Source organism: Acomys russatus, chromosome X (genome assembly GCF_903995435.1).
Source record: "Acomys russatus chromosome X, mAcoRus1.1, whole genome shotgun sequence".
Classification (NCBI taxonomy): domain Eukaryota; kingdom Metazoa; phylum Chordata; class Mammalia; order Rodentia; family Muridae; genus Acomys; species Acomys russatus.
The window spans coordinates 124,076,054-124,099,862 of NC_067169.1; the positions used below are offsets into that span (position 1 = coordinate 124,076,054).

The following is a 23,809-nucleotide window of genomic DNA, read 5'->3' on the forward strand; positions in this document are numbered from 1 at the left end:
CTCTTCCCCATGTATGTCTCTTTTTGTCTACCTGTCTCTCTCCAAGCAAGCATAGAAACATAATATTCAAACTACTGAATATCAAAATAATGGAAAAGTTCTTGAAGGTGTACAGATTAAAGTAGGGACTCAGCAAGGAAGGTGTCACTAAATGAACAGAACTAAAGAGCGTTATTTCTTGGAGAGCAGAAGAAAAGATTATTTCAGGAGCAAAGTAACCAACTTGGTTGGTGATGAAAGATCTACTAAGTCAGAGTTTAGAAATTATTGACAAGTGCATACATAATAAATAAATAAATCTTTAAAAAAAATTTAAAGGGACGGCTGGAGAGATAGCTCAGAGGTTAGAGCACTGGCTGCTCTTCCAGAGGACCTGAGTTCAATTCCCAGCAACCACATGGTGGCTCACAGCCATCTATAATGAGATCTGGTGCCCTCTTCTGGCATGCAGGTGTACATGCAGGCAGAGCACTGTGTATATAATAAATAAATAAATAAATAAATAAATAAATCTTAAAAAAAAAAGAAAAAGAAATTATTGGCAAGAGAGAGCCACTGGTACCATTTAGCAAACACACTTAAATATTTGACTCATGTTAAATAAAAGTTTTTGTTTCTTGGTTTTGTTTTACAGTAAGGGCAGTAAGGGCTACTTTGAGGTTTTTGTTTGTTTTTCAACATTGAGAATTTAATCCAGGAATTTATGTGTTCTAGGCAAGGACTGTAACACTGAACAACAATACTGAGTTGGTACTGTCACATTTATATTACCAGTGTCCACAGTGTCTGCATTTGGAATATCCTTAAATAGTTTAAAAGAATGATTGAATTATGTACATGTGAAAGTATTACATTATATGTAAACATTATATGCAAAGGTACATATGGCAGCATTGCTTATAAACATACTAGTAAAACTCAGAAGTATCTTATATGTGTTTTTGTCTTTATTGTCTGTATCTCAATCAAGTTCCAATCTCTTTGTTCCTCATAAGAATACTTTTCAATTACCAAAGCTAAACATCAAAGTCACTCGATATATTTATCCTCTCCCCAAATATGAGGTATTAGGCAAATAAAGCAATGAAACAATGTCATTTGTTAATGAAAAGATAATATAAATAGCTAACCTGGGTTTTCCATTGACATAAAGACAGTTTCTCCTGAGAACGGGAACAGGGTAAGCGTATCTTCATAAACCATTCTGTGCTTGAAGGTATACCCAGAGAAGAAGATAGATAGGAAGTCCGTCTGTGCCCCAACACTGAGAATGTACCAGTAAGCCACCTCATGCAAACAAACCGTCAACTGCAAGCTACCAAAAACATAACCATTGATACCTACAAAAGAAATGGGGAACAAGAGGTTTAGCTGTATCTTGGATTTATTATTTTGGATTATGATTTTTTAGGATACAATTAGAAATTATCATATATTCTGACCATTACCACAGAGAAGAGTTAACCATCAGACTGTTAATCACCCAATTCCAATCACAAAGTAAGAGGGAGTCATAGAGTATCATGTAAAGAGATATTTGGATGTACACTGTGGGAGAATTTGATGAGAAATAAGGTATTTGTAAGATCTTGAAGCATCTGTCCACATATTATTTGCAATATTCAGCAAGTTCTGTTACTTTGGAGAACCCTGACTAATACGGTGGACATGTCTGTGAGGGCCTATTTCACCATAGGCAGCATGATTCCTCAGGCAGGCAGTTCTAGGATGTATAAAAAACTAGGTAAGTATGAGCCAGAGCCAGAGAGTAAGCTAGTGAGGAAGTGAGCAATGTTCCTCCATGGCATCTGTCTCCAGGTTTCTTCCTTGACTTCCCTCAATGGTGGAAGTAGAAGCTAAATAAAACCTTTCTTCGCCAAAGTTTTTTTTTGTCAGAGTGTTTTACCATAACCACAGAATAAAACTAGAACATTCATTATCTCCAGCTCCCCTAAAGGTATTATTAATGTACGTAAATATATAAAACAAAATACAGAGTTCAGAAGTTGACATAAATATGAGTAAAATTTAAATATATATAAAAGGACAGCATCTCAGAAAAGTAGGTAAAGTAATGAGCTAGTTTGTAAATGATTATGGTAAATACAATTTTTCCATTTGGAAAAATACAACCCACATCACTAACAAAAGTAGCTTTCGCATGGATGCTACTGCATTAGTCTGCTAGAGATGCTTTGATATCGAATGGCTAAATAAAGCTGTTTAACATATGCATTACTATGCATACTTATTACTTTTGTATGAAGAACACTTGAAATATACAATTTATTTTCAGTTCTCAAGTATATCTATTAACTTTAGTAATTATGAAGTAATTACTTCATAATTCTTGTACTCATCCTTTCTAACTGAAAATTTCCGTCTTTTAAGCAACATCTCACTCCACCACCCAGAATTTGATAACCACGATTTCCTTCTGTTTTTATGTGTTGTGATGGCTATTCTGGTTTTCAACTTAACATCTGGAACTAAAACCCTGCCCATGCCTTGCTGGCAAGTCCTTCCATTCACTGGCATTAGAGCCCACTTCTTCAGGATTCCAGAATATTCTGAAGACCGGCTGCAACATCCAGCATTGTGGACTGAGCAACAACTGGCTTCTTGGACCTTTCACTCACAGCCAGCCATTGTTGGATCAGCTGGACTACAGCCTATAAGTCATTCTAATAAACCTGTTTTCTATATCTATATTGATGTCGATTTCTATATCAATACATATAAATTCACTCTCTAAATTCTGTTACTCTAGAGAACCCTGACTAGTACATGTGTTTCACTTCTCTTTAAAGCCTATGTAACCATCTCTCTTTCTTTAAACATTTCTTCAATTAAAGTAGTGTACTTTCCCTGTCCACACAAGTGCTTGCCCTACAATTTGAAACAAGCTGCAGTAGGGAGTGGATAAATAATGGATAGAAAAATAAAATCATAGATATCTAGTTTATACTATACTAAGAAAATAATAAAATGTGACATTCTGTCAGGTGGGAAAAAACATCAACAAAATCATAACCTTAGAGTAAAGAGGGAGAAAAAAAATTACATTCCATCTGAATTAAATACTATAAATCAGTCTCTTGACAAAATAAGCCATGTCTTTGAGTATGAAAAAAATGTACACCAAAGGGACTATAAACATGAAAAGTTTTAGAAGAATGGAGAGTAAAGTACTATGGCTCTAGATTATAATAGACAACTATTACCAGAAATTAAAATTAAATGTGAGGCTCAGTTTGACTTGAAGGTGAGGACTATGCCCTATAAGATAAAGGGCACAGAATGCTGAAGGCACATCCTGGAAGTGAGTATAACAACTTTTCATGGTTCTGTTCTTAGGCAGCTTTTACGTGATTTGACTTGTAGTTACATCATGTGAAATAGACAGGCTGCCATGTGCTTATTACATCTCAACAAGAATCAGGACTTCAAAAACATACATTTAAAAATTTAATACATAGTCTTCAAAATAACTATAGTGTTACCTACTAGTACTTTATGACAGTCCCCTTCTACCCATACCCACTAGTAATGGTCTCATAGTGGGCACAGTGGTGCACACCTTTAATCTCAGCACGCGGGAGGCAGAGGCAAGCGGAACGATGTGAGTTCAAGGACAGCCTGGTCTACAAAGTGAGTCCAGGACAGCCAGGGCTACAAAGAGAAATCCTGTCTCGAAAAACCAAAAAAATAATGGTTTCATAGTTCTGCCGGTTTGATATGTATGCCATTATCTGTATCACTTGATAGAGTCCTTTTCTAGTAGGATAGTAAGATTAGATTTTTCTAGTAGGATAGTAAAATTAAATTTTCCTCATGATTTTCCTATTCAAATCTCTCTTCTCTCTCTCTCTCTCTCTCTCTCTCTCTCTCTCTCTCTCTCTCTCTCTCTCTCCACATATTAGCATATGTATTATATGCTAAACCATATTCCTCCAATTTTCATGTTGATGCTTGAAACTCCAATACTTCCAAATTTGGCTATATTTAGAGGTGGATCTTTAAAGAGAAAATTAGTTAAAATAAGATTATTAGTGCAGGCCCTACATTCTTTATAAATAGAGATGATCACAACACAGAAAGATGAGTACAGAGGGAAGACCATGCAAGGGTACAGGGGCAAGTCAACATCTAAAAGTTAAAGAGAGACTGAAGAAGAAACTAAGTCTTTTGACACTTTGATCTTGGACTTCTACCTTCTAACACTGTGAAGAGACAAACCTAACACTTTCAAAAGGTGAATACCATGTATGTAGTATATAGAAGATTAAAAACAAATTAAAATAGACACTGAAAGAAAAAGTAGTCTGTGGATTGCTAAAATATGCATTAGATAATCCCAGTTACATATTTACTTATAGCTTATACATAACCGATGTTATCTAGACATAAGTTGAGGGTATCAATTTCCCTTTACCAGATGTGCACTGAATGCAAATGATTCTTCACTCACTGTGCATGATGTTGGAGGCCTGGAACCCAGGGTCCTGGAGCTGTGTATCAGCTGCATTGGGGAGGAAGCGTTGCATGTTCTCTGTGATGTACCAGCTTTGATTCTCATCAAATAGAGAAAACAAGATGACATTTCTCTTGTCTGACATCATCTGTTAATAACATATATTAAAAGGGAGATAGAAATTCACTCATTCCACAGGTATTCTAGGATGGAGGGATGGCATATACTATTCCTTTGGCTCAATTAATTTCCTTTGGACAGTGATGAGTATATGTTTAAAACCAACGCATCCTTCAAGGCAGGAAAGTAACTGGATCTAGTAAATTTTATTCCTCCTGGATCCAAGATCATACATTGGTACTGTTTGTACCAGTATTTTCATTTCCCCTATGTTTAAAGTAGAGAAATGTAGATCTTTAAAGATCATCCAAATCAAATAATATCGATACCATTTCTAGGTTCTTATCTTGCAAATATCTTTACATACGGCTACCAGCTTGAAGTAAATTAAAAATATAAAAAGGAAGCCAGATATTACAGGATGAACACTGTATAATACCCTACAGGTTTTGTTAAAAAAATCTAGAATCTTATAATAGCACTTTGTATACAGTGAACCAAATTCATGAGTTATCCGCCTGCTAATTGAGCATAAGATTTAATATCTAAACTTCATATATGTAAGTTTAACTTTGTATGACTCATAGTTGCAAAATCCAAAATGATTAAGAGGAAATTGGAGACTATGTATTTCAGTCAGAATACATATTGCTTTTTGGAAGCAAAAGCTGGTATAAAATATCAGTAGCAAATATTATCAGGACAGATATTTAGTCATATCCAAATATTAGTTCGAAGTATCACTACTCTGGATTTGTGTGTTATACCTGAACTCAAGTACATATGCTTTGCTTATTAAACCTATGAAATGCCTTCTAACTAGTAGGAATTTATGTATCCTAAATAGCCAAAATTAATGCATAGTCAAGCCTCAAAATATAGCAGTGAGTCCTTCTGGAGCCAATAAATGAGATTTTTGTAAAGAACTAAGTTTCTCTTACTCAGATAATTTTATTTTTTTAAAAATCTTTTATTTAAGATTTATTTATTTATTATGTATACAATGTTTTGCCTGAATGTACACCTGCAGGCCAGAAGAGGGTGACAGATCTTTTTATAGATGGTTGTGAGCCACCGTGTGGTTGCTGGGAATTGAACTCAGGACCTCTGGAAGAGCAGTCAGTGCTCTTAACCTCTGAGCCATCTCTCCAGCCCTCAGATAATTTTCTAAAGCAGCAGAAATAATCTGAATTCTAACCACAATATGAAATAATTTTATATTTTCCTCTCTTTTGTTCAACAAATATTGGCTTCATACTGGTTCTAGCGGCTGCATATGTGTTAATTTTGTTTTCTGACAGGGTTGGGCTCATGGGACAGGCTGGCCTAGAACTTATGTATTCCAGAGAGAATATACAGAGAAATAGGCTGTAAACATAGGTTTGTTTGTTAAAAAAGTTGTAGAGGCCAGGGATGTATCTTGGCTGGTAGAGTGTTTGCTTAGCATGCACAAAACCATGGACCTGATCCCCAGTACTGCATAAACTGGGCATGGTGACACATACCTGTAATCCCAGTATTCAGGAGGAATAGGCAGGAGGACTAGAAGTCAAAATCATCTTAAGCTACATAATGAGTTTAAGGCCAGCCTGGAACACCTGAAACCCTGTCTAAAAAAATGGTCATCTAAATGTAGGTGACAATTAGGTAAAAATGGGCAGGATCCTTGTGGAAAAGGAAAACTCCAGATTGGGACTGAGTATTACAGAAAGAATATACGTGGGTTGGCTTTCTGTTTATCCAGAAAGCAAGTTTCTTAGAAAACTTGTATTTAATGAACGCTAAGTGGAACTCAGCATAATCACTTTTACTGGGTTATATTTTCTATAAGTTATAGAGATACCTAAAGCAAGAGAGTATAGGGAATATCTAGAAGTTCATATGCATTTTATCCCACTTTTAGTTTCAAACTTAGTACTTGGGAAAAGAAGACTCCACCTGGTTTCCCCGCTGATCTACAGATTCTTTGTAGCAGATGAGAAGAGGGCCAATGAGTCCTGAGGCTAGATCCCTCTCGGGGTTAATGAAACTTGAATAATAGCGGGTCAGGCACCGTGGATCTGATTTAGTTGGTCCATCTTCTATAGCAACTGTCCACTTATACTTGAATATCTCTCCTGGATGAATTGGCAAATCTTTCACATGCTTTGCACCTATCATCATTCAAACCAGAAATGGATTATTAGAGTACAGTGAGCTACATATTTAGTGATTTTGAAATAAGTTTGGCCTAAACCTGCTTCTATTCACATTTGCAGTTTGTGTTAAAGATCTCCACGTGGAAGAATGCCAATAAAAAGCTGATTGGTCAATCAGCTGGGCAGAAGGACATGGAGTGGAAGAGGAGATTTTCTAGGAGGGAGAAAAGAACTCTGGGAAGGAAAGAGAGAAAGGTCTTTTGGCCAGGAGACACAGAGAAAGACAGAGGGTATGTGATTGCTGGAAAAATAACTGGCCATGTGGCTGAGAAAGAAATGGCTCTGGGCAAGTGGCTACAGGAAGAGACTGATGGAGAAGAAGCCACCCTTGGAGTCATCAGAAGGCAAGTTATTGGTTTTTATATAGGTTTTAACGGTACTAAGATGAGAGTAGCTCAGAATCTGCCCAGGGTAAGTGCTTACAGCTTAAAAATAAATCATAGTCTCTCTGGGTCAGTCATCGGGGAGCTAGCTGGTTAAAGGAAACTACTGCCTTAATAATTTACTTTATTGATTAATATAGAAAGAATAATTTGTCTTTCTACAATAGTTCTCCCTCATAAGGTTATTCTTTCTGTAACATCTCTGTGCATAAAAACTATAACCTAAGTTTGTAGATGAGTAATTTTAACTTAACTTGGAAGTATACTTGTAACAAGTAGCTGAATATTAGCAAATCATAATAGGCAAACCTCCAGCCAATTAGAGACTGAAGCTGTAAACATATTATATAAGTTAACGGCTGGCCGCATTTAACCAAGCTATTTCTATGTAATTTTCTGTTCTCTGTCTATAAATACAGTCTCCCTCTCCCTCTCCCTCCCTCTCTCTCTCTCTCTCTCTCTCTCTCTCTCTCTCTCTCTCTCTGTGGTGAGATGTAACATTCTGAATAATTTCTAGTCCAAAATTAATTGATGAATTATTACTTTTCTCAAATAAATGTTGTCAAGTTCACTGTATCTAAATTTTTCCTTTTAACAGTAATCATGTTTTTTTTTTTTTTTTTTTTAGTAATCATGTTTTTATTTCAAGGAAACTATTAATGCGTATGTATATGTGAAATTTTTCTGTAAACAGAAATTAAAATGGTATCTGTGGTTGTAGAGACCAAACCAATGCCATTTTGTGTTCAGGGCCTGAGCACCTGACACCCCACCCCGCAGGAGTTTCCAGGGAGAGCCACAAACATACAGCTAGTGACTGTTCCTAGGAACTTGAACCAGGGGCCAACGAATACAGGTCACAGTGACCAGAACAAATGAAAAATTCCCCCCTGAAGTCTGGCCCTGGTCCCCTCGCTTAGCCCTGGTCCTCCAGCCAATCAGCTTAAAGGGCAAATTTCCTATACCATTTTAACCTATAATGTAACAGCAAGGCATGGAAACACCCCCTTCAGTTTTTTCATTTAAAAATCGTGTTCCCCTAGCACTAGGGGCAGCCATCTTCCCTCCTCATGAGGGGGCTGATGGCCCAAGCTCTGAGCTTGACTAATAAATGAGACCCTGTGTGATTTGCATCCGGCTGATTCCTGGTGGTCTTTGGGGGTTTCACAACTTGGGCATTAAATGGTAAATGTAAGATTCACACAATTAGCCAGGTGTGGTGGTGCACACATGTAATCCCAGCACTCAGGGGGCAGAGGAAGGCAGACCTTGGTGAGTTCGAGGCCAGCCTGGTCTACAAAGTGAGTCCAGGACAGCCAGAGTTGTTACAAAGATAAACCCTGTCTTGTAAAACAAAAACCAAAACCAAAAGTAAAAGATTCACACAATTATTTTATACAATAAAAATGGGCCCCGGAGGCTTTTCTTAACATATTAATTTGAACAAATTCACCTCTTATTACAAATAATACAAACAATAAGAATATTTGCATATCCTTGCATAATGAAGAATACTATATCTTATTTTAATAATAAAATTATTAAGGCTGTGGGCAAGAAAACAATCATAGCATATTACCTAGTTCTATGGTAAATATATTTATAAAATGACCTTGCATTACTAAAATGGCACACATGCTATTTTCAGATTTAATATTTTTAGAATAAATGCTTAGACAAAGCAAAGAATAATTACATGAAAATATTGTAAAATTTGTATGTCAACAGCTGGAGTTGTACTTCAAGTGTATCTACATCAAGAAAGACCTATAAACTGAGATATGACTTACCTCTTGGCAATCTCTTTGAATACAGAGGGCTGACATCAGTGATTCCATGAGGGTAAATGTTATATGGTCGGCTTGCTTGATTCTTAAATATTATCTAAAAGTATACATGAGATATGAAATCAAGTCCTAAGATGACAAAGACCAACAAGAAAACTGTGGCCTAGCTCCAGAAAATCAAAAGCTGCCTATATCCATATTAAAGGAGTCTGAGCCCTTAATAAAATTCAATATATTTTCTCTTTTCATGAAAAGGAAGACCAGGTAGATATGGGTTTGTCATAGCCCTTTTCTTTTCTTTCTTTTCTTTTGTTTCTTTCTTTCTTTCTTTTTTTTTTTTTTTTTTTTTTTTTTTTGAGACAGGGTTTCTCTGTGTAGTCTTGGCTGTCCTGGACTTACTCTGTAGACCAGGCTGGCCTCGAACTCACAGAGATCTGCCTGCCTCTGCCTCCCGAGTGCTGGGATTAAAGGCGTGTACCACCACACCCGGCTTGTCATAGCCCTTTTCAATTTCAATTGCTTCAGCAAGTCTTGCCTGCATCTCCCATACAAAGTGAAATTTGGGTGTCTGCTAAGGACATTACTTGGCCTCAGTGTGTCTCTATTCTTAACACTTAATTCTTTAACACTTGAGAAGGAGACAGTGATTCAGGTTATAAGATTTATCACTTAATAAGCAGGAAGACAATTTATAGCCTCAAGGGAGGTGGCAGGTAACACTGATTACAAGAAATTTAAAGAAGAGTTTAAAAAAAAGTAGTAACATGGAAACAGCACTGAAGATACCTGAAGACTACTTCTAGATATGAGGGTATGATTTGTATTTTAAAAGTTAATGAAGGAGGGGCTGGAGAGATGGCTCAGCAGTTAAGAGCATTCACTGCTCTTCCAGAGGTCCTGAGTTCAATTCCTAGCACCCACATAGTGGCTTGCAACCATCTATAATGTGATCTAATGTACACTGTATAAATAAATCTTTTTAAAAAGTTAATGAAGAAAAAAATGTTCTGGGAGGGTATTTATCTAGCAGTTTAAACATTGAGTGGTTAAAAGAAGTTGAGAGTGTGATTGGTCACATTTTTTTATTCTATATACTCATTACATATGAGTATATTTTATTTGTGCAACATTTATAATTTTTAAAAGGTTATGTCCATTGGAAACTAGGCTAAATTTTGAAGGACCACAGAAACTCAAATCCTTCCAGTCCTTCTTTTGTTTGTTTTTCGAGACAGGGTTTCTTTGTGTAGCCTTGGCTGTCCTGAACTCACTTTGTAGACCAGGCTGACCTCGAACTCACAGTGATCCACCTGCCTCTGCCTCTCAAGTGCTGGGATTAAAGGTGTGCACCACTCCCTGTCCCCCACCCCCACCCTGGCTTGCAGGCTTTTATTTTTATTGGTTGGTTGGTTGGTTGGTTTTTCGAGACAGGGTTTCTCTGACTCTGACTCCCTAGTGCTGGGATTAAAGGAATGTGCCACCACAACTGGCTCAGGCTTTTATTTTTAAAAAAGACTTATTTATGTGTATGAGTGTTTTGCCTGTATGTATATATGTGTACCACATGTATGCCTTGTACCCATGGAGGTCAGCAGAGGCCTTTGGATTTGCTGGGACTAGAGTTACAGATGGCTCTAAGCCACCATGTAAGTGTGAGTATTGGGAGCTAAGTTCCACTGCAAGAATGGCAAGTGCTCTTGGAGACTTCCTTCTTTTCTAAAGCAATCTCCTATTTTCCCCTTTACTTACCAACAGTGTATCTCCAACTTCTCCATAAAGTAAAGGTCCCAAGATTCCTGACTCATTCTGGACAGTTTCACGAGTCCTAAAGGTTTCATCTGTATATGCTATAAATCTGACTTTTTTATATTTTCTACCAATCCGATGAGGGCCATTGCGCAGATACTGGCTTTTATAACTTCTGTATGAGAGGAGATAAGATTAGGGGTAAGGACAGAAAACTTTTAGATAATCCAAAATCCAGTTCTAATATGATTTATGCAAAACAAAAAGTGAGAAAATATAGTCTTAGGCTTGCCTATGCTACTATCTACTGTTCTATGAATCTCCACAGAATGCATATGTGTTAAAGGCTTAGTCATAAGACTATAGATCTAGTGGGATGTGTAGAACCTTTAAGAGTTGGAGCCTATGCAGCACTCAGAAGAGCAGGTGCTGCACCTTGCCTGGGCAGCACAGCAGAGCTGACCTTGGTGGAAGGAGTGCAGATGAGCAGGCGCTGCAGAGGAGGGCAAGAGTGTGGGAGAGCTGCTCTTGCTCCTTATCTGTGTGATACAGCATGGGCAAAGGAGAGATGCCCTTCCTCCACCACCACACCCTCTCATCCCCTCAGGAAGGCAGGAGAGCTGGCTCTGAGGTCACAAGAATGGGTGAGCTGTCCCTGCCCCCCTCACTGACTGTAGCAGGTATGGGACCTGCACTTTGCCTGGGCAGCACAGTAGAGCTGGTCTTGTTGGTGAAGGCACAGGTGATCCAGCTCAGAGGGCACAAGAGCAGGAGAGCTGACCCTGCCCTCTTGCTGTCTGTGGCACTGGGTAAGCTAGCAGGGGGCAGTGCTGGAGAGTTTGGCCTGGTGGTGTGGACGTAGGATAGCTGGTGGGACGACAAACTCAGCCACCTCCCAGGCCCAGATCCAGGGCATTGAGTGGTCCACCCAACATCTACCCCAGCTATGAGCTGCTGGAGGACATGAAACAGCTGGTCCTGCGGACTCAAAGCTGCAGGATCTCCATGACACAGGGCAACAACAGGATATACAACAGAAGGCCCTGTGAGGAGCCGCTATTGATGGTGTAGCAGAAGCCAGAGCCTTGAGCCAGACCAATGACTTGTTGCAATAAACATTTGCAAGTAAAAATGTGTGGACAAAACAGTACACTGTGGGACACACTACACTACAGCTTCTATGACACAATTTTTTTTATTCTATTTTATTTTGGGGGGAGAAGGTTGCAAGGGTAAAGGGCTGAAGAAATGAGTGGGATCAGGGTCCATGAAGTGAAATTCACAAAGAATCAATAAAAAGTTTAAAAAATTTATATACTTCATCCTATTTAATTTACTTTTCCTAGTTTGCTGGAGCCTATGACTGGGTAGAAGAAATGGAGGCAAAGATTTAGGTGCCTAGGCTTTGGCTTGAGGGAGGGAAGAGGAAGAGCAGGAGACCAGGAGAGAAAAAGGAGAAAGAAGATGGCGCTGAGCATGTGGCTACAGGAACAGACTGCTGAAGAAGCCGCCCTTGGAGTCATCAGAAGGCAAGTGATTGGTTTTTATGTGGGTTTTAACGGTACTAGGATTAGAGTAGCTCAGAATCTGCCCAGGGTAAGTGCTTACAGCTTCAAAATAAATCATAGTCTCTCTGTGTCAGTCATCGGGGAGCTAGCTGGTTAAAGGAAACTACTGCCTTAATAATTTACTCTATTGATTAATATAGAAAGAACAATTTGTCTTTCTACAATAGTTCTCCCTCATAAGCTTATTGTTCCCAGGATTCCATTGTCCAGAATTATCACCTTATTGTCAGTGTTTATACTTATAAACAATGTAAGGTAGCTTTATGTGAATATTTAAATCTGTGTCCTTGTGTTTAAAATCTCAAAGCTACAGCCAGGCATGGTGGTGCACGCCTGTAATCCTAGCACTCTGGAGCCAGAGGCAGGCAGATCTCTGTGAGTTCAAGGCCAGCCTGGTCTACAAAGCAAGTCCAGGACAGCCAAGGCTACACAGAGAAACCTTATCTAGGAAAAAACAAAACAAACCCCAAAAACCAAAAAATATGGCTTAAGGATGTATTGGTTCAAATAAGTAAGAAGAATCTGAATATAGGGGAGAGTAGTATCAAGAGTCCAAAAGTGTTTACCCATCATCCGAGGTGAGAGCTGATGGAGCATAGTCCCAGTCCTCCTCCTCAGCAGAAATATAATGTATCCAAGTTTTAGGGTACTTCTTGGCAACCGAGCGAATTTGGATAAAAGGAGAGCTGTCATAATCCAATGTGAACACGTCCATTTCTGAATCAAAATCATCATCATAATCTTCCACTTCCTCATTATTTTTCTTTTGCCATTGGGGCTCCTCAGGGCAGCTATCTACTTTGACATAAGCTTCCATGCCATCTGCAGTCAGGCAAACAATGTCAGAGTCCTAACTTTCTTGGATTAAATGTTAAGAATTTTCCATTCTTATTAGGATTTAAAGACTTTCTCTTGCATCTCTCTTTCAAATCAGTACCACTTTTGTTGCTCTTTGTTATGAATTATATTATAGCACTTGTTGGTTTCTGCATTTGCCATTTTATCCAAGTATCCTCTATATAGATTTGAATCTTCTCCAAAATTCATTAATACAACAATATATGAATATTCATATGCATTTCTATGGTAAAATACATTAGTATAAGACTTGAATATATATGAATATTTCTCTTTGGAATTATTTATTTGGGGGGGGTGTGTATATGTGTGTGTGTGTGTGTTCATATGTGAGTGCAGAACATGTGACATGGCATTCATGTGAAGGTAAAAACAATACCTTTCTTCAATCAGTGTCACCTTTCACCTTTACCTTGGTTCTGAGTATCAAAGTCACGTTGCCAGGCTCACATGGCAAAAGCTTTTACCTGCTGAGCCATCTTGCTGTCTCTATAATTGGTTTTGAGCTAATCAAATTTTATAAATGTAGTCCATTATCTTTTTCCTGACAAGCTGTTATTAAATCAATGTCTGTATAATAATATAATGGATTAAATACAGAAATCATTGGGTGACTGTGGAGGTGAGAAGTTGGTCTGTCATTGCCTCATGACACATATGTATAAAAATGTCATAATTAAGCTCATTATTTTATCTGCTAACTTAAAATTTTAAGTAAAAATGAGTGAATAATAAAAATTTAGTTGTAAAAATGAAGGATTTTTATATGGTTCAGTTAGACAAATTATTTTCATGGGAAATGAAGATTAAAATTAGTAGGGATAACAAATATAAACTCTCACATTTAGGCTCAACTTGACAATGACTAGTCAGCATACGAGTAAATGACTTCTTCATCTACACTTGTAGGCCTTTCTTGTCAAAATTCCACAAATATGTACCATAGGAGGGAAAACATAATTTTTCATTACTACAGAAAAGTAGAAAAATGCCAATTATAAAAAATATAGCATATAGTGATAGACACATGGCAAGGTCAAATCGCCTTTTTAAGGTAACCAAGAAACCGGTGTTGTTAAAGATATTGATTAAGGGTCTCAACATAGTTTATTTCCAAAAGCTGTTACTATAGGTTGAATGTTTGCCCTCTCCTAAATTCATGTTGAAATTTAATTGCAATTTGGATGTTCTTGGGAATTAGGTCAATGTAGATGTATTTTGTATCCATCTCATGGATGGACTAATTCTGTTACTTCAAGAATGGCCTGTTATCTCAGGAAGAGATTATTTCTTTCCTTTCTTCCTCTCTCTTTGGTCCCTCTGCCATGCTTATCATTTTCCCGTACTATAATATAGAAAGAAAGCTCCTATCAAGCGATAGCATCTTGATATTAGGTTTTCTAGGCTCTTGAACTGTGTGAGACAATAACTCTGTTTATTATAAATTACCCAGCCGGGCATAGTGGCACATACCTTTAATCCCAGCACTTGGGAGGCAGAGACAGGTGGATCTCTGTGAATTTGAGGCCAGCCTGGTCTACAGAGTGAGTCCAGGATAGTCAAGGCTACACAGAGAAACCCTGTCTAGGAAAAAGACAAAAAAGGAACAAGAAAAAAAGAAAAAAGAAAAAGTACACAGAGAAACGCTGTCTTGAAAAACAAAAACAAACAAACAAAAAGATAAGATAAATTACCCTATTTCTGATACTCTGTTCTGGCAATATAGCAGACTAGGACAGCCTTAAACAGACTTAATCAAGAAAAAGTTACAGGTTGATCTAAGACAAAAAATTAAGTATGTTAATACACAAGAGAAAAATGGAGGTAAAGATCATTCAATATGAATTTGCACAGCTACAACCTTCAAAGTCATGTGGCCGGGAATTAACACTGTGGGCACAATTGTCCCAACTTGCTTATACAGAATCTTTTTACTTCTTTGCAAAACTTCCATCAAATAGTCCTTGAAAACTTCATGCGACACCTCATTTCATTTCCCTACATGTTTGATGGAAACATCTCTTCCCCGCTTCCCATAGTACTGAAGCCTAATTAAGGAGATCAGGCTGTGAAAGCACTAACATACTGTATTTCATTTTTCCTATCTCATTCATTCCTAAACTATGTCTCCTCCTTCTGTCGCAGGCATTTAAGCAAAACCCCAGGGTACTATTGTACTAACAATAATTTCCTTTTATACTCAAGAATAAAATCTTTACATTAGAGCTCATTTGAAGTCTAACATAATCATAGCTGTATGACACCATTTCTGCAACACACTGTATTGTTGTACGCTGCTCAGGAAATTTCATTAGATTAGAATGGAATATTTTATAATACTTATTTTTAAGATCCAAAATAGTAGTACCATGTTTATGTGAAGATATATGACAAAATAGCAGGAACTGTCCAAGATCTATCAAGAATGTTTGAGCAGTAAGGAAAGTTATTGGTGATATCTCTAAGGAAGCCTGACGGTGGTTCCTCACAAGAAACGTGTGACCTTCAAGGAATATTGAGTGGACTTCAGGGGTGGCACCCATTCCAATCACGTGCCAGTAGACTGATTTCCTATGGCATCCAATGAGACCTGTAAAATGGGAATGAGACAGCCATGGCAAAAAAAGAAGGAACATAAACCTAAAAGTACTTGCTAGAATAGGCTGGACAAAATGACCCTACAAATTTCACTGCTACCTTAACTTATAAACAAAATTATGAAGGAAGTTAGTTGGGGTACTACCAAACCAACAGTTCTTGCCAAGGCTACAAATGACTATTCTACTGCTAAGTAACATGAATATATTTCTTTAATTTACTCTTTAGTTTTGCTGTAGTATATATTCAGTGGTTGCTAAAGCTTTTCATGGCTGATAATATTTTCCATTATTTTCAAGCTCTAAATTATAGCTTGAAAAAAATCTTTCCCTTAGACCCCTTTTAAATATATTGCTCTACTATATTGTCAGCCTAAATCCTCTTTTATATATGAACAACACAAAAACAAAAACCAGAGGCTAGAATTCAGTGGGCTTTTTACTCAAATGCAGAACTCTCTGAAAGCTGTTGAAAAGAGCTGTGGCTTTGAACTCTCAAAGCCCTGAGGATCACTGGGCAGTCATGAGCGCACCTGGCAGAGACCTGTTCACATAGCCATTGACTGTGTGCATTTTAGGCCAGGCTCCAGCAGCTGGGGAATCCACAGACGCTGTGAAGGAGTCCTTTGTTTCTGAGTGCCAGCTCTTCCCTGATGAAGGGGGATGGGAGATAAGGTCAGTTGAGTTCTGTTTTGTGAATTACACTCCCCATTGCCTTTTTTCTTTTCCTTCTTTGTGACACAGACTAGTCACACTCTGAATTTTTGTCAGCAGAGTAGGCACAAACAGTCACTGAGAAGGAAATTACATTATTTCAAACCAACTCTCTCTCCCTGTATTTTTTCATACTGATAGGTGGGGAAGAATAATGCCAAATAATAACTAGGAGAAGGTAGAATACTGGTTAGTTTGAAAGACTACAATTTCTTCTTGGAAGGTAGATGATAGATTTAAAAGGGTTGTCAGTCCTTGCCTTGTCATAAATTGCTTCAGCCTATTTTGTAGCAAGCAAACCCCAGGAATATGAAGGCTTCCCAACCTCCTCCCAAACTAATAAAAGCTGAAGCACTGAAAATTACTTAGGCTGCTTTATTAAAAATAGTGTGAAAAACAAAAAAAGTTAAGAGACTAGCTGGGATCAAGACTAGAGGGTAACAGTGTAAGTAGATAAAGGGGCCAGAACTGTATACCTACTCGGCCAGAGTGTGCTAAATTACTTAACTGAAATAAATTAATCCTTATAACAATCCTGTAAAAATAATATTTTAATTTTAGATGTGGCAGAAATGCTGCAGAGATGTAAGTAATTTGCCTAATGCTGTGCACTTAGCAATCGGTAACTATTAAAAAGAAGGAATTTCAGGGCTAGTAAGATGTCTCAGTGGGTAAAGGTGCCTGCTACCAAGTCTGAACTCCATCTCTGGAACCCACAGGTGGAAGAAAAGAACTGATTTTACATAATACCACGGTATGGACATTTGTCTTCTCTCCAAAGTAAGACAAATAAATAATTAAAATATAATAGAATATTTTAAAAGAAGAATTTAAGACGTAGAGCCAAAGGAATTTGTTACCTAAAACTAAGCTCCTCTATCTTCTCCCTTCATAGATGGAATTGGAACGTAGGTTGAATTCTGTCTTAGAGCTTTATTGTTCCCTATTTCTTTGACTCCTGGATAGTAAGATATTTTCTGGTCTTCCTATAATCAACATCACTTTGTCAACATGAGCAGCCCACATTCCCCAACACTAGATAAACCTAGTTGTTACATATTTGGCTTCTTTTAGGAATTCAAATGTCCGATTGAAGCTAACTAACCTTCATCAAATACAGCAAAAAGTAGTACAAACTGATACAACTTCTGTGTTCTTTCTTTGGACAGACTGCCTGAAAAAGAAAGTGAAAGCATTGTCAATTTAAAATGCCACTATAGAAAACTGCCACAAGGAGGAGCAATTTCTTCACAAACCATTTGAGTATTAAAAAATAAAGTATTTTGCCTAATGCTAACTTTGCTGTGATGTTCTTTGGTGTAAGGTCCTTTGAATTGGTATTTCTAAAACTATATGAGGTAAATGGTTACTCATGTAAGTTCCCAATTTCTTCTAGATCATTACTTTTGTAAAATGAAAAATGAATTACTAGAAAATAGAAATTAAAATTATAAACCCCACAAAATAAAGCACAAAAAATTCAGCCACAAAGAAAAAGAATAAAATTGTGACATAATCAAGAAGATGAATGTCACTGGGAATAAGCTAGACTCAGAGATGCAAATATTGCATGTTTTCTGTCTCTTACATGTCCTAGGTTGTATATGTATGGGACTAGCAGGAGGAGATGGTGAAAAGAGAAGGCATGGGAGTCTTTCTTCTCATCTTTTTATTTTCTAGTTCTCCTATCTAGAAAGCTCAGAGCGCTCTCCCTCCCTCTCCTCCCCCTCCTTAACCAGCCAGAAAATGCCAACTGTCACATCTGAACCAAATACTCTTCCTTTGATTTTGGCTCCCAACCATTATCTCTGCCATGTATGTAGCTGGAGTTTGGGCATGAAAGAGTGGAGGAAAGGAATGAAAAATTGTTATTTCTCCCTACCCTCTGCGCACTAACAGTTACCTTTCCAGTTCCCAGAGTTCTCTTTGAGACACACTGTGCATTTTCAAGTTTCAGCCTATGTTGTCACATAGGTTAGAGGACACTACAAGGGAGAAAATGATGACCTCCAGGTCAGTTTGCTACTCCTTTGAATTCTGGCGCTTTCCCTTAGTTTTAAAAATATCAAAGACCTAGGTTGCAATTTTTGTAAAGCTTTAAATCACTTTATTCAGTCAAAGATAAAGAGTAAAATGTGTTTATTCCATCTTACCCTGAGTAGACCTGTAGCGATTAGCTCTGTCACAAACTATTTGCTTGTAAACTTGCTTGTATATCATCTGTGTCACCATAGTTTTTGTTTGTTTTGTTTTGTTTTTTGAGACAGAGTTTCTCTCTGTGTAACAGCCCTGGCTGTCCTGGACTCACTTTGTAGACCACGCTGGCCTCGAACTCACAGAGATCCCCCTGCCTCTGCCTCCCGAGTGCTGGGATTAAAGGTGTGCGCCATCACCATCCCTCAAGAGATCAATTTTCTAAATGAAGTAATTATAAACGTTAGTCTTCTTCCCCTCTTCTGAAACACATTTATTATTATTCAGAAAATGTATATTGCTAGATTCTTTGTTTATCCTCCATCAGAATGGACTAGCTTTAATGAGATGACCAAACAAAATGAAACAGAAGTGATTAGATATTGTAGTGCAGCTTCTAAGGAACTTTCTTGAGACCATATAAAATGTCTGACTCCCCTTTACGGCATATGCTAAAGATGTCATGTGGAGATGATTTCAGTTACGCCTTCTAAGCGTAGATGTAAGACATAAACACCGTTGAGGTGATCTCATCTCTGACTACTGTTTTGACTGTAACTCACACATGACAGTTCCAAATTCCATGACACACAAGAAAACTGACATATTATTGTTGCTTCAATCCATCAAACTATGTAGTTATTGAGCAATAGATAACTAGAACTTCCAGTGAAGCTGATTTTCCACACAAGATTACTAAAATCAACCTATCTCTACTTCTTTATAAGTGTATGCTAGTAAGCTATAAATTAAATAACAGAGAAACAAGATTATCTTTAGAATAACAAGATATGAGTAAATGCATATTTTCTCAGATTTGTGTATGCCTTTGGTTGACAAACCAAGCACTTGAACCAGTCACTATGTCACTGATCACACATACAAATGTCCTTGCCTTCATGCAACTTTTAAGAAAACTCAAAGTCTTTTAAAAGGAAAGGAAAGAAGAAACAGTCCTGAGAAAGCACACAGATTTCAGGTGGAATACAGCAATTATTGATCTAGTTACAGATCTTGGATGGATATCATTAAAAAAAAAACTGGATTCTCCTTTCTATGAGTATAATTCCAAGGCAAAGAAACCAAGAGTTCAGAGGCTCACAGTCACGTCACCAAAAGATTCTGCTTGTTTCTGCCCTTCTCTGTTACATGTCAGTTCCATTCTTCAGCATAGTTACCTTCTTTACATACTAACAGGGCTCCAATGAGGCCTGAATTCAAATCTTTCACCAGATCCACATGAGACAGATATGAATAGGTGAGGCATGGAGGGTCAGAGGCCATTGGACCATTCTCTTTCAGGACCTGCCAAACATAGGTATGACTTTCACCAGGGAAAACTTTATCATCTTCCTTCTCTGTTTGGCTTGTCTTATCTTCATATTCATCTCCTAAAGAAAGAAGGTATAAAATTGTCTTTTTTGTGTCTACTCTCCAATCAGAAACATGTTAGCCTCATAGTTACTCATGGATTTACATAAGAAATAGACTTCCAGGATTTTGAAAGCTTTCACCATAAAGAAACGATAAAATGTTCAAGGTGACAGGTGTGTTCAAGTTGCTTTAAATATTAAAAATATTTATATTAAACATCATATATTATACCATTAGCATGTGCAACATACATATAATAAAATAACTTTAAGTTGTATTTATTTATTTGTTTGTTTGTTTTTGAGATAAGGTTTCTCTGTCTAGCTTTCGCTGTCTTAGAACTCACTCTGTAGGCCAGCCTAGCCTAAAACTCATAGAGATCCATCTGCCTCTGCCTCCCAAGTGCTGCATTTAAAGGCATGCACTAGGCAACTTTAAGTTTTGAAAGACAGCATATCAAAACATTGTATGTGCCTCCAAAAGATATGCAACTATTATTTGTCTATAAAAATTCTGATCATATTTAAAAAAGCATGAGAAACTGACTTTGCTGTCCAAAACTACTGTTAAAAAAAAAAAAAAAAGCTCGCCAGTCATGGTGGCACATGTCGGTAATCCCATCACTCAAGGTAGAGACAAGTGGATCTTTGAGTTCGAGATCAGCCTGGTCTACAGAGTGAGTTCTAAGACTGCCAAGCCTACACAGAGAAACCCTGTCCTGAAAAAAAAGGTAAGCTTAGCCTCAAGACCAGCCTGGTCTACAGAGCAATCTCCAGACAGCCAGGGCTACACATAAAAACCCTGTCACCCAAAAAACAAACAAACAAAGGTAAGCTGTCACAACAATGATAAAATACATTGAATAAAAACTTCAAAGAACTAATAGAAAATAGTGGTGGGAAAAGCCAAGCATGATGTCACATGCCTGTAATTCCAACCCTGGGGAGGCAGAGCCAGATGGATCCCTGGAGCTTGCTAGCCAGCAAGCCTAGCTTACTTGATAAGTTCCAGGTCAGTAAGAGATCCTGTCTCAAAAAACAAACAAACAAACTTAGATAGGCAAGGCCTGGAAGAATGACATCCAAGGTTGTCCTCTGGCCACTACATGGATGTGCACACAAATGCACGGACTCATATGTACCTGCACATACATGCATGAGCCCACATGAGCCATACACGAAGAGAGGGGGGCAGAAAGAAGGAGGGAGGGAAGGAGACACACACACACACACACACACACACACACACACACACACACACACAGAGAGAGAGAGAGAGAGAGAGAGAGAGAGAGAAATAGGCTTTCTATAACTTAAATTGAAAGATTAAAAACGAACAGCTATAAATGGGAAAAAACCTTATTTCTTACTGACCAATAATTCTAACATATGTAGTAAAAAAATATGTTCTTGTTGAGACTTCCAGATTCTGTTAAGCAGTTATATTGGCTCCATTCTTGCATCTTTTGCCTAATTCAACTCAATTTAATAATTTAGTAACAAATATGCTATTGATATTTCTTTTCTTTTATTAATTATTATTATTATTTGGTTTTTCGAGACAGGGTTTCTCTGTGTAGCCTTGGCCATCCTGGACTCACTTTGTAGACCAGGCTGGCCTCGAACTCACAGCGATCCGCCTGCCTCTGCCTCCCGAGTGCTGGGATTAAAGGCGTGCGCCACCACACCTGGCTTATTAATTATTATTATTACTGGGTTTTTTGTTTTATTTTTCAAGACAGGATTTCTCTGTGTAGCCTTGGCTGTCCTAGACTTAATTTGTAGACTAGGTTGGCCTCGAACTCACAGTGATCTGCCTGCCTCTGCCTTTTATTTTTTGAGATAATAATATAATTACATCATTCCTCCTTCCCTTTCCTCCCTCCAAATCCTCCCATATATCCTTCCTTGATTTTTTTCAAATTCATGGACTCTTTTTATTAATTCTTATTACATACATAGGCACTGGCCACACTCAGATGTGAGAGAGATGTTTTTGTTTGTTTGTTTGCTTTTAAATCAGTTTTTATGGGCTGGAGAGATGGCTCAGAGGTTAAGAGCACTGACTGTTTTTCCTAAAGGTCCTGAGTACAATTCCCAGCAACCACATGGTCGTATATAATGAGATCTGGTGCCCTCTTCTGGTGAGAAGGTGTACATGCAGGCAAAATACTAAACATAATAAATAAATCTTTAGGGGGCTAGAGAGATGGCTCAGTGGTTAAGAGCACTGTCTGCTCTTCCAAAGGTCCTGAGTTCAATTCCCAGCAACCACATTGTGGCTCTCAACCATCCCACTTCTGGTGGGCAGGTGTACATGTAGGCAGAGCACTGTATATATAATAAATCAATCTTTAAAAAAATAAATAAATAAATCTTTAAAAAATCAGGTTTTTATTTAGAGGGATAACACTCTGATGAATGAGATAGAAAATATAATACACTATCAGAAATCATTCGTGGGGCTCTAGAAGGCTCAGCAGATAAGAGTGCTTACTGTTCTTCAGAGGACCTGGCTTCAGTTCCCACCGCCCACATAGCAGCTTCCTACTATAGATAACTATAGATAGATCCAAGGAATCCAGTACTCTCTTCTGACCTCTGTGGGCTCCTCTATGCACATGGAATACACACATACACTCAGATGCATGCACACATGTATGTAATAAACACATTGATATTTTAAATTTTTCACTCATTTAGCTGGGCATGGTGGTGCACAGATGGATCTCTGTGAGTTCGAGGCCAGCCTGGTCTACAAAGTGAGTTCAAGACAGCTAAGGCTACACAGAGAAACCCTGTCTCAAAAGAAAACAAATCCTTCACTCATTTACTTAAATATTTACTAAGTTGTTGTTCTTTATCAGGCTCATCTACAAGTTAAGAATGTAAACAAGCTTACAGTTCTTTAGCAGACAGCTAAATGTACAGAGTAACCGCTATTCCTCATTCTTGTTGGCAGCGAGTAGGACCCTTCCATGAAGTTTATGCACTTGGGAGTTTCTACACTAATATAGGGAAAGTTTCAGAAACACAAATATATACATCTTTAAAGAGTCTTCTCAAACTCCACCTTTTTCATTGGGCAGTTCCAAAGAGTAGGAGGTTTATTTGTTATTTGGCCATTTTAGTCTGAATATTCGCACGTTAAGACCTTTCCATTTGAGAATGACAACATAGGGCATGTGTTCCAATGATTTCCTTGATTTGCAAATGGTATAGACTATCTTGACAGTCTTGGAGTCAACTGCCATCCTGAAGCTCGCTAGAGTGGGGGCTGACTAAACATGTTATTTTAATGATCTCATCTTGATCTTCTGCTAAATGGCTCTATAGTACATGAAAAATAAGGAGATGAAGGACTATGAAAAGCCCCTTCCTTATAAAAGTCAGATTCTGAAGAAAGACGAGAATCCCATTTAATCTATGAGACTTGGTCTTCCCTAGAAAATTTTCTGGGCAGAGGAAGGTTGACATGATAGGAATTTTGGACTCTCGGCCTGATTCTACAAGGAGAGCAGGGGATTCAAATACAAATAGCAATATTATAGTAATTCTGGGTGTTTAACCTGTACCATCTGTCCTCCTTAGTTTTTATTATCATCTTGACATAATAGCATGAACAAAGGCAACTTAAGGACGAGTTTATTTTGGCTTATGGATCCAGTGGGCTAAATGTTCATTATGGCAGGGAAGACACTGACATGTGCATCTGAAGCAGGAAGCTGAGATATCACATCTAAATTGCACAAAGGAAGTGGATAGACCCAACTAGAGGTGGGGGTGAGGGTATGAACT

At 37.9% G+C, this 23,809-nt stretch overlaps 1 protein-coding gene across 4 annotated transcripts in view; it reads right to left on the reverse strand.

The window, feature by feature from the left end:
• Positions 1–23,809, reverse strand: part of F8 (coagulation factor VIII) — a 102,594-nt gene that overhangs the window by 58,463 nt on the left and 20,322 nt on the right. The window contains exons 4-13 of one of the 4 annotated variants that reach the window (XM_051141685.1): positions 19,817–20,029; positions 17,551–17,619; positions 16,265–16,381; positions 15,503–15,724; positions 12,843–13,098; positions 10,712–10,883; positions 8,966–9,059; positions 6,533–6,747; positions 4,472–4,622; positions 1,131–1,340 (exon numbers count right to left, since the gene is read on the reverse strand). In XM_051141685.1, coding sequence (XP_050997642.1) covers positions 1,131–1,340; positions 4,472–4,622; positions 6,533–6,747; positions 8,966–9,059; positions 10,712–10,883; positions 12,843–13,098; positions 15,503–15,724; positions 16,265–16,381; positions 17,551–17,619; positions 19,817–20,029 — 1,719 coding nt within the window. Of the gene's footprint in view, positions 1–1,130; positions 1,341–4,471; positions 4,623–6,532; positions 6,748–8,965; positions 9,060–10,711; positions 10,884–12,842; positions 13,099–13,976; positions 14,046–15,502; positions 15,725–16,264; positions 16,406–17,550; positions 17,620–19,816; positions 20,030–23,809 lie in introns of those variants that run through there. The other 3 variants (XM_051141682.1, XM_051141683.1, XM_051141684.1) reach the window with 3 other exon arrangements.